General features: G+C 44.1%; 1 protein-coding gene across 4 annotated transcripts in view; it reads right to left on the bottom strand.

Moving 5' to 3' along the window:
- The window catches only part of LOC110500282 (GRAM domain-containing protein 4), a 74,488-nt gene that overhangs the window by 18,309 nt on the left and 39,931 nt on the right, over nucleotides 1–16,248 (bottom strand). For all 4 annotated transcript variants that reach the window (XM_021577574.3, XM_021577575.3, XM_090214317.1 and 1 more), the window contains 2 exons: nucleotides 2,965–3,085; nucleotides 2,105–2,178 (listed from right to left, as the gene is read on the bottom strand). In XM_021577574.3, coding sequence (XP_021433249.2) covers nucleotides 2,105–2,178; nucleotides 2,965–3,085 — 195 coding nt within the window. The remainder of the gene's footprint in view (nucleotides 1–2,104; nucleotides 2,179–2,964; nucleotides 3,086–16,248) is intronic.

Raw genomic sequence — 16,248 nt, 5'->3', positions numbered from 1 at the left:
AGACCTCCACAATTCTGGTACATCCTTGGGAGCAATTTCCAAATGCCTGAAGGTAGCACGTTCAACTGGACAAACAATAGTATGCAAGTATAAACACCATTTGACCACACAGCCGTCATACCGCTCAAGAAGGAGACGCGTTCTGTCTCCTAGAGATGAACGTACTATGGTGCGAAAAGTGTAAATCAATCCCAGAAGAACAGCAAAGGACCTTGTGAAAATGCTGGAGGAAATAGGTACAAAAGTATCTATATCCACAGTAAAACGAGTCCTATAACCTGAAAGGCCGCTCAGCAAGGAAGAAGCCACTGCTCCAAAACCACACTACAGTTTGCAACTGCACATGGGGACAAAGATCATATTTTTTTGGAGAAATGTCCTCTGGTCTGATGAAACAAAAATAGAACTGTATGGCCATAATGATCATTGTTATGTTTGGAGGAAAAAGGGGGAGGCTTGCAAGCCAAAGAACACCATCCCGACCGTGAAGCACAGGGGTGGCAGCATCATGTTGTGGGGGTGCTTTGCTGCAGGAGGGACTGGTGCACTTCACAAAATAGATGGCTTCATGAGGGAGGAAAATGATGTGGATATATTGAAGCAACATCTCAACACATCAGTCAAGAAGTTAAAGCTTGATTGCAAATGGGTCATGACCCCAAGCATACTTCCAAAGTTGTAGCAAAATGGCTTAAGGACAAAGTCAAGGTATTGGAGTGGCCATCACAAAGCCCTGACCTCAATCCTATAGAAAATGTGTGGGCAGAACTGAAGAAGCACGTGTGAGCAAGGAGGCCTACAAACCTGACTCCGTTACACCAGCTCTGTCAGGAGGAATGGGTCAAAATTCACCCAATTTATTGTGGGAGGCTACCCAAAACGTTTCACCCAAGTTAAACAATTTAAGTTAAACAATTTAAAGGCAATGCTACCAAATACTAATTGAGTGTAAAATATTCTGTAATATTATTCTGACATTTCACATTCTTAAAATAAAGTGGTGATCCTAACTGACCTAAAACAGGGATTTTTTACTAGGATTAAATGTCAGGAATTGTGAAAAACTGAGTTTAATTGTATTTGGCTAAGGCGTATGTAAACTTCCGACTTCAACTGTACATGTCTTATTAAGCTAAAGTGTACAACACCCATTGAACATGGCCGGTGTCAGTAAACAAATCATTGGACAGAGTGTCAATTGTACGCTCAGAAAGCAAAACGAGATGGGCGGGGACAAAGCTTAAGAGGGTGTGAACAATGCTGAATGGGCGTAGACAAAGAAGAGCTCTTCAAATCGATACGAAAACATTCATCGGACATTTTCTCAAAAGTGAGTTTACAAGTTTATTAACTTTCAACGCAGAATTACTTTCTCATTGTTCCTCAAAAATGCAGTGTATGACATACCGTTTTGTAGTGCTGAGTCTCTACTTTTATTCAATGTAAAAAACACCATTTCAAATTTTGCTACATAAGATCGAATCCTGGTGGTGAGTCACATATGTGAAATCCCCCATGGAGAAAATAGATACCCCACCATCCTAACCCCCCCCCCCCCCCACACACAGGGTTATTACAGTCTTCCAAGAATAGTCATCACTACACACTCCCAATGTAAAACACACACATCCACATATCCCAGTCCCTAAAGTGTCAGAGCAAACGTCGGTTCCTCCCCCTGTTCTGTCTCCTGTCCTTTTCCCTTCAGCTCTACAGTCCCACCAGACTCCCACTGGCTTCAACCTAACTCCTGAATGCCTTCCCACAGTCTCTCAGTCCCTAGCTGCCCTGTGGCCCTACAAACCCTTTTATTTCAGTGATCTATGAGAGTTACTGCAATTTCTAACAAAGGTTTCTTCTGACCCAAAGCTTGAAAGCTTAGCTCGTTAAAATACCGAAACTAGCATCTGATTTAAGTGACTTTTCTACATGATGATTCCCTTATCCTTTTCAGTCTTTGCAGATCTGAAGGACTGGGATAGGTGTGAGCAGTATCAATCCGGTCTCTTCAATTCCATAAACAGTAAAGGTAGGGGCAGTTTTTGGTGTATACTAATCAGCAGTCATAGGTGTTACGCCACAGTCCACTTTCTGCCTTGCTTACCTGTGTCTTTGCCATTGGCAGCAGGCGTTGGAGACGGGGGTTTACGGGCAGGCTGTGGCGGCGAGTCTTCCAAACTGATAGAAGTATAGAAAAAGAGGAGAGGAGAAAGAGTGAGTCTTTGCAACACTATGTAAACAAACATTCATGGGCTTTATGCACCCCAAGATTTTGGTTATTTGATGTGTAATGTGTCTTCATGCCCCCACTATGGCCTTGTGGACCTTACTGTACGGCCAAGGAGACATTCCACATGGTGTCCTTTTGGCAGGAGCTAAAATGCCACTGAAATCCATTCTGAGTAGACAGGGTGAACCCGAAGCTTTACTTAAAAGGAAAATTCCACCCCAAAAAAACAGCTATTTTGGTATTTGCAGCATTTCTGTATTTTGAAAGTTATACGTGTTAAACTTGATTGTTGACATGCAAAACATGTTTGGGACTAAATCAACAATGGACTAATGAAACAAATACCAAAAGATAGTTTTGGGACACAGAAGTGAACGTCCCAAGACTAACATAACTGCTGCGTCATGCTCTGTGCTCTGATATAGAAGCGCGTGATTTGATTATGACACATACAAACACTACAGTGAGCACACACACACACGGTCCTTGAGGACTTCCCTGCCATGTGCCAACCAAGCTGCAGCTATTTATACCCGCTGCAGCCCAGGGTGATCCACCCCACCAAAGGACCCCTCACTGGGATAGGCAGGATGGTAGGCAGGGAGTAGAGTGTTGCAGCACTGAAGGCAGCACAGACAGACAGAGTGAAGTGACTAACTAAGTTTTCTCTAAGCAAGCAACACTTTGAGAATGAGACGACACACATTGTTCCCCTCACTCTCTCCATCACACACCTGGATTTTAGCACCTCGTTCATCCTCAGTTCAAGGTCGAGCCTCTTCCCTCGCTCTCTCTCCAGCTCTTCCTTCATCTTCTCCACATTGGTTTCCTCTCGTAGCTTCCTCAACTCCTCTTCTGAAAAACACACATACACACACACGACTGGTATCATCGCAATTCAACGGCTCAAGCACGAGACGCATGTGGCAGGGTCTACAGTCAATCACGGATTACAAAAAGAAAACCAGCCCAGTCGTGGACATTGACGTCTTGCTCCCAGACAAATTAAACAACTTCTTTGCTCGCGTTGAGGACAATACAGTGCCACGGCCCGCTACCAAAGCCTGTGGGCTCTCCTTCTCCATGGCCAACGTGAGTAAAACATTTAAACGTGTTAACCTTCGCAAGGCTGCCGGCCCAGAAGGCATGCCTAGCCGTGTCCTCAGAGCATGTGCAGACCAGCTGGCTCGTGTGTTCACAGACAAAATCAACCAATCCCTATCCCAGTCTGTTGTCCCCACATGCTTCAAGATGGCCACCATTGTTCCTGTTCCCAAGAAAGCGAAGGTAACTGAACTAAATGACTATCGCCCCGTACCACTCACTTGTCATCATGAAGTGCTTTGAGAGACTATTCAAGGATCATATCACCTCCACCGCACCTGACACCCTAGACCCACTCAAATTTGCTTACCGCCCCAATAGGTCCACTAACGATTCAATCGCCATCACACTGCACTATCCCATCTGGACAAGAAGAATACCTATGTAAGAATGCTGTTCACTGACTACAGCTCAGTTTAACACCATAATACCCTCCAAACTCGTCCTTAAGCTCGAGACCCTGGGTCTGAGGGGCCACCCCCAGGTGGTGAAGGTAGGAAACAACATCTCCAACCTGCTGAACCGCAACACTGGGGCCCCACAGGGGTGCATTCTCAGCCCTCTCCTGTAATCCCTGTTCACCCATGACTGCATGGCCATGCACGCCTCCAACTCAATCATAAAGTTTTGCAGACGACAAAACAGTGGTAGGCCTGATTACCAACAATGACGAGACCACCTACAGGGAGGAGGTGAGGGCCCTCGGAGTGTGATTTCAGGAAAATAACCTCTCACTCAACATCAACAAAAAGGAGATGATCGTGGACTACAGGAAACAGCAGGGTGAGCACCCCCCAATCCACGGGACAGTAATGGAAAAGGTGTCAAGTTAAAGTTCCTCGGCGTACACATCACGGACAAACTGAAATGGTCCACCCACACCGTTACACAGATATCACCAACATAGAGAGACTGCTGCGAACCCAGACTCAAATCTCTGGCCACTTAAATAAATTAACTTAATAAAAGATATCACCAGTCACTTTAAATAACACCACTTAAATAATGTTTACATATCCTACATTACTCATCTCATATGTACATACTGTATTCTACACCATCTACTGCATCTTGCCTATAGGGCACGCCATCACTCATCCATACATTTATATGTACATATTCTATTCATCCCTTTACGTGTGTGTATAAGGTAGTCGTGAATTTTTTTGATTATTTGTTAGATATTACTGCATAGTCGGAACTAGAAGCACAAGCATTTCGCTCCACTCGCATTAACATCTGCTAACCATGTGACCAATAAAATTTGATGATTATCATCATCAGATTTCTTTAACCCCTTTGTTAATGCACATAGATTCCAGAAGACACATCAGTCTGTGTGTCTTTGTTCAAGATCTGGTAAAAAAAAAAAAACGAAAACCCAAAACCTTTGAGATGTTCCAGATCACATTGTAACATCTTTACAAGGGGCCGTTTCAGAATAATAACTGTGTTATTCTGGTAGCTTCTGTGCTGTGATACAATTTCAACCCCTGCAGACTGCAGTACAGAATGATAATCACAGGATGAGATCGTGATCCTCTTACATTGTCCCACTTGGCTCCTTTCACTGCTCTGCCCTGTACAGAGCCACAAAGGTTACAGAGTGATCGAGGTGCTAAGAGGCTGGTCACTAGTCGATACACACCTGACAGACGAGAGGAGACACTGGTAATTGTTTCACTAAACGTCTCGTTTCTTTCTCGTTTCCTCACTTCTCTCGCTCATCCTCTTCTTTTCTTACTGACCACTTTCCCCTCCTTCCCCCTCTCCTCGCCTGGCTGACTCCAGTAGTGTCAGGTGTCATCGGGTGACTGGGCAGACCATGCCTCCTCTTAGCCACACACCGGAGCTCAACACAGTGTTCCTGCTCACCTTTTGTCCCTGCACACACAACCACAGAGTCTCATGAATACTGGAAGAGAGAGAGGGCAGCTCCTCTCACAACCTCACACAGACTGGAGGCACATGGTAAATGAACAGCTACACAAAACGACGCCGGATTCAAATCATAAGAGTTTATCAATTTCAATTATACAAAATTACACTGGACAGAGGAAGATGGGGGGGGGGGGGGGGGGGGGAGAGTGTTATGGACAGACAAATCTAAGTTTGAGGTGTTCGGATCACAAAGAAGAACATTTTGTGAGACGCAGAAAAAATGCTGGAGGAGTGCGTGACGCCCTCTGTCAAGCATGGTGGAGGCAATGTGATAGTTTGGGGGTGCTTTGGTGGTGGTAAAATGGGAGATTTGTACAGGGTAAAAGGGATATTGAAGAAGGAAGGCTATCACTCCATTTTGCAACGCCCTGTGGACGGTGCTTAATTGGACCCAATTTCCTGACCCAAAGCACAGCTCCAAACTCTGCAATAACTATTTAGGGAAGAAGCAGTCAGCTGGTATTCTGTCTATAATGGTGGCCAGCACAATCACTGGATCTCAATACTATCGAGCTGTTGTGGGAGCAGCTTGACTGTATGGTACGTAAGAAGTGCCCATCAAGCCAATCCAACTTGTGGGAGGTGCTTCAGGAAGCATAGGGTGAATCTCTTCAGATTACCTCAACAAATTGACAACTAGAATGCCAAAGGTCTGCAAGGCTGTAATTGCTGCAAATGGATGATTCTTTGACAAAAGCAAAGTTCGAATGACACAATTCTTTCAATTAAAAATCATTATAACCTTGTCAATGTCTTGACTATATTTCCTATTCATTTTGCAACTCATTTCATGTATGTTTTCACGGAAAACAAGGACATTTCTAAGTGACCCCAAACTTTTGAACGGTAGTGTGTGTGCATATATATATATATATATATATATATATATATATATATATATATATATATATATATATATATATATATATATCTCAATTTGCAATATAAAAAATAAAAATAAATAAAAAAGGACTGGAGGAGAGGACGAGATGAGCAAGATCCAGTCCATCTGGGAATCAGAGTTGTCAGTTGAAAACAATAGAAGCCATACTCTTTGTTCGGGAGCAACAGAGCTAAGTGAGGGGATCCACAGCCCTTATACAAATGGTAAGGAATGGTAGGGTAAACACTGCCATACTGTAGATCAATGCTGAGGTGACTGTTGTCAAAATGAATATCAGTGATAAAAATAGGTGGCCAAACGCTGATCGGCATTCGCGGTGAGTCAAGTAACGCTCCCCATATTTTCAATGCAATTTTATTTTTCGGCAAAAAAAGGTGTAGAAACAGTGTTTACCCCTCACTACACCACTGTGTTGTCGTGCGTAGGCTCACCCCTCATGGTACTTATTGTCTATGGGAATGTCAATTACAGTAAAGAAACACAGCTCAACAGCCTGTGGAACTAACATCCAATATAAATGACTATTCCCCCCCCCCCCCCGATATAGATATTGGTATTACTTTACTCCACAGCCTTTGATCAGTCTTTCTCTTAATAGTGCTGCGCCAAAAAAAACATGCCGATACTAACGTACCATCTTATTCTGAGTCGACTATGTACTGAAGCAACCTTCCATGGCAATCATGCTAGCCTGTACAGTGTGATTAGACACCGTCACCAGGATCACTCTCAGATCCCAAAACAGCACTGCGACACTAGGGGTCAAAAATCAAACAGAACAAAATCAGAGGATGAGAAGAAAAAAAAAAGAAGTAGTAAGTACACCAATCAGTAGATGTCCACCCGGTGAGTGCATGTTGAGAGAAGAGAAGGGGGGTGGGGGGGGTGGAGAAAGGTTGACAAAGAACAAAAGAGAGCAGCTACTCCCACCTGTAGGGCTACATGTATAATTCAGTTCTCTACCACCATCTCCTTAATTATCTACCATAGGAGATTTATACTACCGCAGTGTCACTCTTCTCTCTCTCCATCACTCTCATTTCTACCTGTTACCCCTCAAACATAATAACCTTTGTTTAGAGCAAAGATTTTGCTCCAAACAAACAATTGGAAACATGATTGTCATCTTACAAAAATATGTTTTTTAAAGGCACAATTTCGAAGATTTTACAGAGTTACAGTTCATGTAAGAAAAATAAATTGAAATGACTAGGAATACAGATACTACGGATCTGTTGGTCATAGATATCTTAAAAACAAAACGTAGAGGCATGGATCAGAAAACAAGAGAGCATCTGTTGTGACCACCATTTGCCTAACGCAGCGCGACAGCTCTCCTTCGCATAGAGTTGATCAGGCTGTTGATTGTAGCTTGTGGAATGTTGTCCCACTCCTCTTCAATGGCCATGCGAAGTTGCTGAACATTGGTGGGAACTGGAGCACGCTGTTGCACATGTCGACCCAGAGCATCCCAAACATGCTCAACGGGTGACATGTCTGGCCATGGAATAACTAGGAAATGTTCCGTTTCAGGAATTGTGTACAGATCCTTGTGACACGGGGCCGTGCATTATCATGCTGAAACATGAGGTGATGGCGGCGGATGAATGGCACAACAATGGGCCTCAGAATCTCATCACGACATTCAAATTGCGGGTTACGACATCTATTGCAGTCAGGTCAATTCCCTGGTGAGGATGACGAGCATGCAGATGAGCTTCCCTGAGACGATTGACAGTTTGTGCATAAATTCTTCGGTTGTGCAAAACCACAGTTTCATCAGCTGCCCGGGTGGCTGGTCTCAGACGACCCCACAGGTCCTGGGCTGGCATAGTTACACAAGGTCTGCGGTTGTAAGGCAGGTTGGACATACTGCCAAATTCTCTAAAACAGTATTGGACCCAGTTTATGGTAAAGAAATTAACATTACATTCTCTGACAACAGCTCCGATGGACATTCCTGCAGTCAGCATGCCAATTGCACGCTCCCTCAAAACTTAAGACATCTGTGGCATTGTGCTGTGTGACAAAAATGCACATTTTAGAGTGGCCTTTTAATGTCCCCAGCACATGCTGTTTAATCAGCTTCTTGATATGCCACACCGGTCAGGTGTATGGATTATCTTGGCAAAAAGGATAAATGCTCAATAACAGGGACGTAAACACATTAGTGCACCAAATTTGAGAGAAATAACCTTTTCGTGCATTTGGAACATTTCTGGGATCTTTCATTTCAGCTCATGAAACAAGGGACCAACACTTTACATGTCACGTTTATATTTTTGTTCAGTGTAAGTATGTGTGGATGGAGGGTAGGTCACGATAGGGTCGGCAGGTAGCGTACCGGTTAAGCATGTTGGGACATTAACAGAAAAGTTGCTGGATAGTAACCCAGAGCCGACGTTAAGGGACACCGGTCCGGTAAAAATTACTGCAACCAAATCATGTGATGTGGTCATCAACTGAAAGTTAGTTGCACCAGTGCCACCCGTGGAAAAAGTTAGTCTCGACTAGAGCCCTGTGTGGTATAAGTAGCTTAGTTGTGACCTCGTGCTAAGTGCCAGAGAATGCCTGTAACCCTATTAGACACCAGCTGACAGGACAGAGAGACAGGCTAGGTAATAAGAGAGAAGCATGCTAGGTAATGTAACAGAAAGGCCTCCGTCCCTCTCCCCATGCTTGTGTAATGGGTATTGAATGATTGGAGTAATCAGGCAGAGCCAGTTACACTGTCACTCTTCATCCCGTCATCGAGGTGGACCCGACACTGGGCCTGCCTGCCCTAAGCCCCCACCCACTCTACCCCCCTAAACATCTAAGGTTGCTCATCAACCGAGGATGCTTTTACATCCACTCTCCCCATTCCACCCCTTCCTTGTGGGCCGGAAACAAGTTAAAAAATAAAATGTAAAAATATGTTGGGCTTTATTGTCTATTTGTATAGGTTGGACTTTAAGATTCTTTACAGAGTCAAGTATATTTGGGGGGCTCGGGGGGTGCCCGAGTGGCGCAGCGGTCTAAGGCACTGCATCTCAGTGCAAGCGCCGTCACTGTAGTCCCTGGTTTGAATCCAAGCTGCATCACATCCGGACGTGATTGGGAGCACAATTGGCCCAGCATCTTCCAGGTTTGGCCGGGGTGGGCCGTCACACTAAATAAGAATTTGTTCTTAACTGACTTGCCAAGTTAAATAAAAAGGTTACATTTTGGTTTTTTTTATATCTATATATAAAAAAAATCACAACTGTCCAGGCCTCAATTGCTACTTGACTAGCATCATTCGCTCTCACTGTCAATAATTCTAAATGTTCTAACAGTGACTGGGGCGATTGCCATCTACAGTGGGGCAAAAAAGTATTTAGTCAGCCACCAATTGTGCAAGTTCTCCAACTTAAAAAGATGAGAGGCCTGGCGAATTTTCATCATAGGTACACTTCAACTATGACAGACAAAATGAGAAAAAAAATCCAGAAAATCACATTGTAGGATTTTTTATGAATTTATTTGCAAATTATGGTGGAAAATAAGTATTTGGTCACCTACAAACAAGCAAGATTTCTGGCTCTCACAGACCTGTAACTTCTTCTTTAAGAGGCTCCTCTGTCCTCCACTCGTTACCTGTATTAATGGCACCTGTTTGAACTTGTTATCAGTATAAAAGACACCTGTCAACAACCTCAAACAGTCACACTCCAAACTCCACTATGGCCAAGACCAAAGAGCTGTCAAAGGACATCAGAAACAAAATTGTAGACCTGCACCAGACTGGGAAGACTGAATCTGCAATAGGTAAGCAGCTTGGTTTGAAGAAATCAACTGTGGGAGCAATTGTCATAGTTGAAGTGTACCTATGATGAAAATTACAGGCCTCTCTCATCTTTTTAAGTGGGAGAACTTGCACAATTGGTGGCTGACTAAATATTTTTTTGCCCCACTAAGTGCCAAAAAAATTTGAGGCAGTGCTGCCTGCCAGTAGTAAGTCTGATTGATTGAGAGATTCATGGAGCTACTGAAGTGTAGTAACATAGTAGATGCAACGCATTGAATATTTATGTTCATGCACCTCAATGAATTTTGTAACTTTGTCCCAGAAGCATTTAACTGCAGGGCACTCCCACATTATATGAAGGAATGTGCCTACCTGATCTAGGGGGGGGGGACAGTAAACAGTTGGGTCAAATTAAAATGTTTAAATTGATGGTTTGGATTACGGGATGTCAAGACTATAATTTTTCCATATTCTGTTCCAGTTAAAGTGTTGTTCAGATTCACTTAGATCTGTGGACCATACTTTAAAAAAAATGGCTAGCTCAGAATATAAGCTTTCCAGAAGTTGTTTATATATTAGAGATCAATCCTTTCGGGAGGACCGAGAATTTATTTATAAATCCCATCATTGGATGGTTCTGTAGTTGGGTTTCCCCAAGGGATTCTATAGGCCAGCATAGCTGCCCTAAATTGTAAAAATAGGAGAGAGAGAAAAAAAAAAAGAGTTGCCCGTTAACGTACACTGAGAAACATTAACACCTGCTCTTTCCATGACAGACTGACCAGGTAAAACCTATGATCCCTTACTGAGCTCACTAGTTAAATCCACTTCAATCAGTGTAGATGAAGGGGAGGAGACCGATTAAAGTCTCAAGACAATTGAGACATGGATTGTGCATGTGTGCCATTCAGAGGGTGAATGGACAAGACAAAATATTTAACTGCCCTTGAACGGGGTATGGTAAGTGCCAGGCTCACCGGCTTGTCAAGAACTGCAACAATGCTTGGTTTTTCACACTCAACACAGTTGCCCGTGTGTATCAAAAAATGGTCCACCACCCAAAGGACATCCAGCCAACTTGACAACTGTAGGAAGCACTGGAGTCAACATGGGCCAGCATCCCTGTGGAACACTTTTGACACATTTTCCATGCACGAAGTGAGGCCTTTGAGGGCAAAAGGAGAGGAGGTACAATGCAATATTAGGAAAGTGTTCCTAATGTTTGGTATACTCCGTGTATATGGGTCTTTAAAATATTGGAATGTTTTCAAATCATTATGTCCATGATTTCGGCATGGGTACAGATTCCAACTGGAGGCTTCCCTCCAGTTCGCAAGGCATTATTGTGAAATATTGGAGCATAGCATGCCATTTTGATTCCCAGTTACATAATTTTTCAATTTTACGCCAAATAGAAATTGTGAGAGCAATAATTGGACCAAGGCGTAGTTTACATTGTTTAAGGGATATACAGTGGGGAGAACAAGTATTTGATAACCTGCAAAATCGGCAGTGTTTCCTACTTACAGAGCATGTAGAGGTCTGTAATTTTTATCATCCAGAAAATCACATTATATGATTTTTAAGTAATTAATTAGCATTTTATTGCATGACATAAGTATTTGATCACCTACCAACCAGTAAGAATTCCAGCTCTCAGACCTGTTAGTTTTTCTTTAAGAAGCACTCCTGTTCTCCACTCATCACCTGTATTAACTGCACCTGTTTAAACTCGTTATCTGTATAAAAGACACCTGTCCACACACTCAATCAAACAGACTCCAACCTCTCCACAATGGCCAAGACCAGAGAGCTGTGTAAGGACATCAGGGATAAAATTGTAGACCTGCACAAGGCTGGGATGGGCTACAGGACAATAGGCAAGCAGCTTGGTGAGAAGGCAACAACCTTTGGAGCAATTATTTGAAAATGGAAGAAGTTCAAGATGACGGTCAATCACCCTCGGTCTGGGGCTCCATGCAAGATCTCACCTCGTGGGGCATCAATGATCATGAGGGAGGTGAGGGATCAGCCCAGAACTACACGGCAGGACCTGGTCAATGACCTGAAGAGAGCTGGGACCACAGTCTCAAAGAAAACCATTAGTAACACACTACGCCGTCATGGATTAAAATCCTGCAGCGCACGCAAGGTCCCCCTGCTCAAGCCAGCGCATATCCAGGCCCGTCTGAAGTTTGCCAATGACCATCTGGATGATCCAGAGGAGGAATGGGAGAAGGTCATGTGGTTTGATGAGACAAAAATAGAGCTTTTTGGTCTAAACTCCACTCGCCGTGTTTGGAGGAAGAAGGATGAGTACAACCCCAAGAACACCATCCCAACCGTGAAGCATGGAGGTGGAAACATAATTCTTTGGGGATGCTTTTCTGCAAAGGGGGACAGGACGACTGCACCGTATTGAGGGGAGGATGGATGGGGCCATGTATCGCGAGATCTTGGCCAACAACCTCCTTCCCTCAGTAAGAGCATTGAAGATGGGTCGTGGCTGGGTCTTCCAGCATGACAATGACCCGAAACACACAGCCATGGCAACTAAGGAGTGGCTCCATAAGAAGCATCTCAAGGTCCTGGAGTGGCCTAGCCAGTCTCCAGACCTGAACCCAATAGAAAATATTTGGAGGGAGCTGAAAGTCCGTATTGCCCAGCGACAGCCCCGAAACCTGAAGGATCTGGAGAAGGTCTGTATGGAGGAGTGGGCCAAAATCCCTGCTGCAGTGTGTGCAAACCTGGTCAAGAACTACAGGAAACATGATCTCTGTAATTGCAAACAAAGGTTTCTGTACCAAATATTAAGTTCTGCTTTATCAAATACTTATGTCATGCAATAAAATGCAAATTAATTACTCAAAAATCATGTGATTTTCTGGATTTTTGTTTTAGATTCTGTCTCTCACAGTTGAAGTGTACCTATGATAAAAAATTACAGACCTCTACATGTTTTGTAAGTAGGAAAACCTGCAAAATCGGCAGTGTATCAAATACTTGTTCTCCTCACTGTATCAGTAAAGACCACCTCTTCCAGGGTAATAGGAGACACCATATTTCTTTATACCCAGCCAGGGAGCGGAAGAATCATGTCTAAAACAATTTAGGATGGGACAAAATGCTAGTGCCTGGAAATACTCATTAAAATAGCATTTATACAGAAGTGATAATTAAATAGAACTATGAAAACAATGGAAAGCACACCTGTGCTCCCAAGCAGAGAGAACAGATGCACTAGTGTGCTTCACAAACACGTAAGCTTTAAAATCACGAGTGCAGTTTACCCTGGGTCACCAAGGCACAGTAACAGAGCGTGTCTTTCACTTCCTTCTCTGGCCACAATGAACCCCAGTACAATGACTCTGTCCCTGGGTTTAAGGCATGCACAAATGTCATGTTTGTGGTTCAAGTGTCCTTAAATAGGTAAGACAATCTGTCACATGCCAGAGTGTCTCTCCTGTTCTCTTCACTAACCAGCTGAGAATAAACTGATTTGCTGTTCGAGTGCAATCTCCTATGAATCCATATCCCATTTATCCACACACAGTGGGGAGGCTGAGCCCTCCAGTTAGAGTGCTGTGCCTCACAACCCAGAGCTGCTGGTCTAACCAATGAACTGACATCTAGAGGTACAGAGACAGGTCAGATAGCTAGGAGACGGTTACCCAGAAAAGACAGGTCAAATATTCTGGGGCTATCGAGACAGACAGACAAATGGGTCATATGAACCTACTGACGTTGAGGGAGACAGAGGTCTTATAAACAGATAGGTCATGTTAACTTACTTAGGTTGCGCTTGCAAGATTTAATCTAGGCCACTGCAGTCCTCCATCTCCTCTGAACCCCCCCCCACCAGACCCACTGAACCAACCCACTCACCTCACATACATAGCCAGCACCCTGCTGTGTTCGGATATTGACTGACACCACAGGATCCCACTCTCCAACCGGACAATGGTATTGACCAAAACCAGAAGCAACCCAACTCGCCACACCTCAGAAAATACCCGCCAGCACTCTGATTCTAGAGGTCGACCGATTAATTAGGGCTGATTTCAAGTTCTCTTAACAAATCTGAAATCAGTATTTTTGGGGCGCCGATTTAAAAAAAAATGGTATACAGAGGGGCAAAAAAGTATTTAGTCAGCCACCAATTGTGCAAGTTCTCCCACTTAGAAAGATGAGGCCTGTAATTTTCATCATAGGTACACTTCAACTATGACAGACAAAATGAGAAAAAAAATCCAGAAAAATCACATTGTAGGATTTTTAATGAATTTATTTGCAAATTATGGTGGAAAATAGGTATTTGGTCAATAACAAAAGTTTCTCAATACTTTGTTATATACCCTTTGTTGGCAATGACAGAGGTCAAACGTTTTCTGTAAGTCTTCACAAGGTTTTCACACACTGTTGCTGGTATTTTGGCCCATTCCTCCATGCAGATCTCCTCTAGAGCAGTGATGTTTTGGGGCTGTTGCTAGGCAACACGGACTTTCAACTCCCTCCAAAGATTTTCTATGGGGTTGAGATCTGGAGACTGGCTAGGCCACTCCAGGACCTTGAAATGCTTCTTACGAAGCCACTCCTTCGTTGCCCGGGCTGTGTGTTTGGGATCATTGTCATGCTGAAAGACCCAGCCACATTTCATCTTCAATGCCCTTGCTGATGGAAGGAGGTTCACTCAAAATCTCACAATACATGGCCCCATTCATTCTTTCCTTTACACGGATCAGTCGTCCTGGTCCCTTTGCAGAAAAACAGCCCCAAAGCATGATGTTTCCACCCCCATGCTTCACAGTAGGTATGGTGTTCTTTGGATGCAACTCAGCATTCTTTGTCCTCCAAACACGACGAGTTGAGTTTTTACCAAAAAGTTATATTTTGGTTTCATCTGACCATATGACATTCTCCCAATCTTCTTCTGGATCATCCAAATGCTCTCTAGCAAACTTCAGACGGGCCTGGACATGTACTAGCTTAAGCAGGGGGACACGTCTGGCACTGCAGGATTTGAGTCCCTGGCGGCATAGTGTGTTACTGATGGTAGGCTTTGTTACTTTGGTCCCAGCTCTCTGCAGGTAATTCACTAGGTCCCCCCGTGTGGTTCTGGGATTTTTGCTCACCGTTCTTCTGATCATTTTGACCCCACGGGGTGAGATCTTGCGTGGAGCCCCAGATCGAGGGAGATTATCAGTGGTCTTGTATGTCTTCCATTTCCTAATAATTGCTCCCACAGTTGATTTCTTCAAACCAAGCTGCTTACCTATTGCATATTCAGTCTTCCCAGCCTGTTGCAGGTCTACAATTTTGTTTCTGGTGTCCTTTGACAGCTCTTTGGTGTTGGCCATAGTGGAGTTTGGAGTGTGACTGTTTGAGGTTGTGGACAGGTGTCTTTTATACTGATAAGTTCAAACAGGTGCCATTAATACAGGTAACGAGTGGAGGACAGAGAGCGGCAGGTCGTTATTGAGTTGGACTAGTTAACTGTAAGGTTGCAAGAAGTTACAGGTCTGTGAGAGCCAGAAATCTTGCTTGTTTGTAGGTGACCAAATACTTATTTTCCACCATAATTTGCAATTGGTGGCTGACTAAATACTTTCTTGCCCCACTGTATATATTTTTTTGATATTATACACCTTTATTTATTTATTCATTTTATTTTTAATTTTTACCCCTTTTTCTCCACAATTTCGTGGTATCCAATTGTTGTAGTAGCTACTATCTTGTCTCATCGCTACAATTCCCGTACGGGTTCGGGAGAGACGAAGGTTGAAAGACATGCGTTCTCCGATACACAACCCAACCAAGCCGCACTGCTTCTTAACACAGCGCACATCCAACCCGGAAGCCAGCCGCACCAATGCGCCGGAGGAAACACCGTGCACCCGGCCACCTTGGTTAGCGTACACTTGCGCCCAGCCCGCCACAGGAGTCGCTGGTGCGCGATGAGACAAGGACACCCCTACCGACCAAGCCCTCTCTAACCCGGGCGACGCTAGGCCAATTGTGCGTCGCCCCACGGACCTCCCGGTCGCGGCCGGTAACCACATAGCCTGGGCGCGAACCCAGGGACTCTGATGGCACAGCTGGCGCTGCAGTACAGCGCCCTTAACCACTGCACCACCCGGGAGGCCCTTATACACCTTTATTTAACTAGGCAAGACAGTTAAGAACACATTCTTATTTTCAATGACAGCCTAGGAACGAGTGGGTTAACTGCTTTGTTCAGGGGCAGAACGACAGATTTTCACCTTGTCAGCTCGGGGGATCCAATCTTGCAACCTTACAGTT

Source organism: Oncorhynchus mykiss, chromosome 21, assembly GCF_057628025.1.
Source record: "Oncorhynchus mykiss isolate SJ-2025 chromosome 21, ASM5762802v1, whole genome shotgun sequence".
NCBI lineage: Eukaryota > Metazoa > Chordata > Actinopteri > Salmoniformes > Salmonidae > Oncorhynchus > Oncorhynchus mykiss.
The sequence above is the reverse complement of the archived record's forward strand: the minus strand, read 5'-3'. Positions and strand labels throughout refer to the sequence as shown.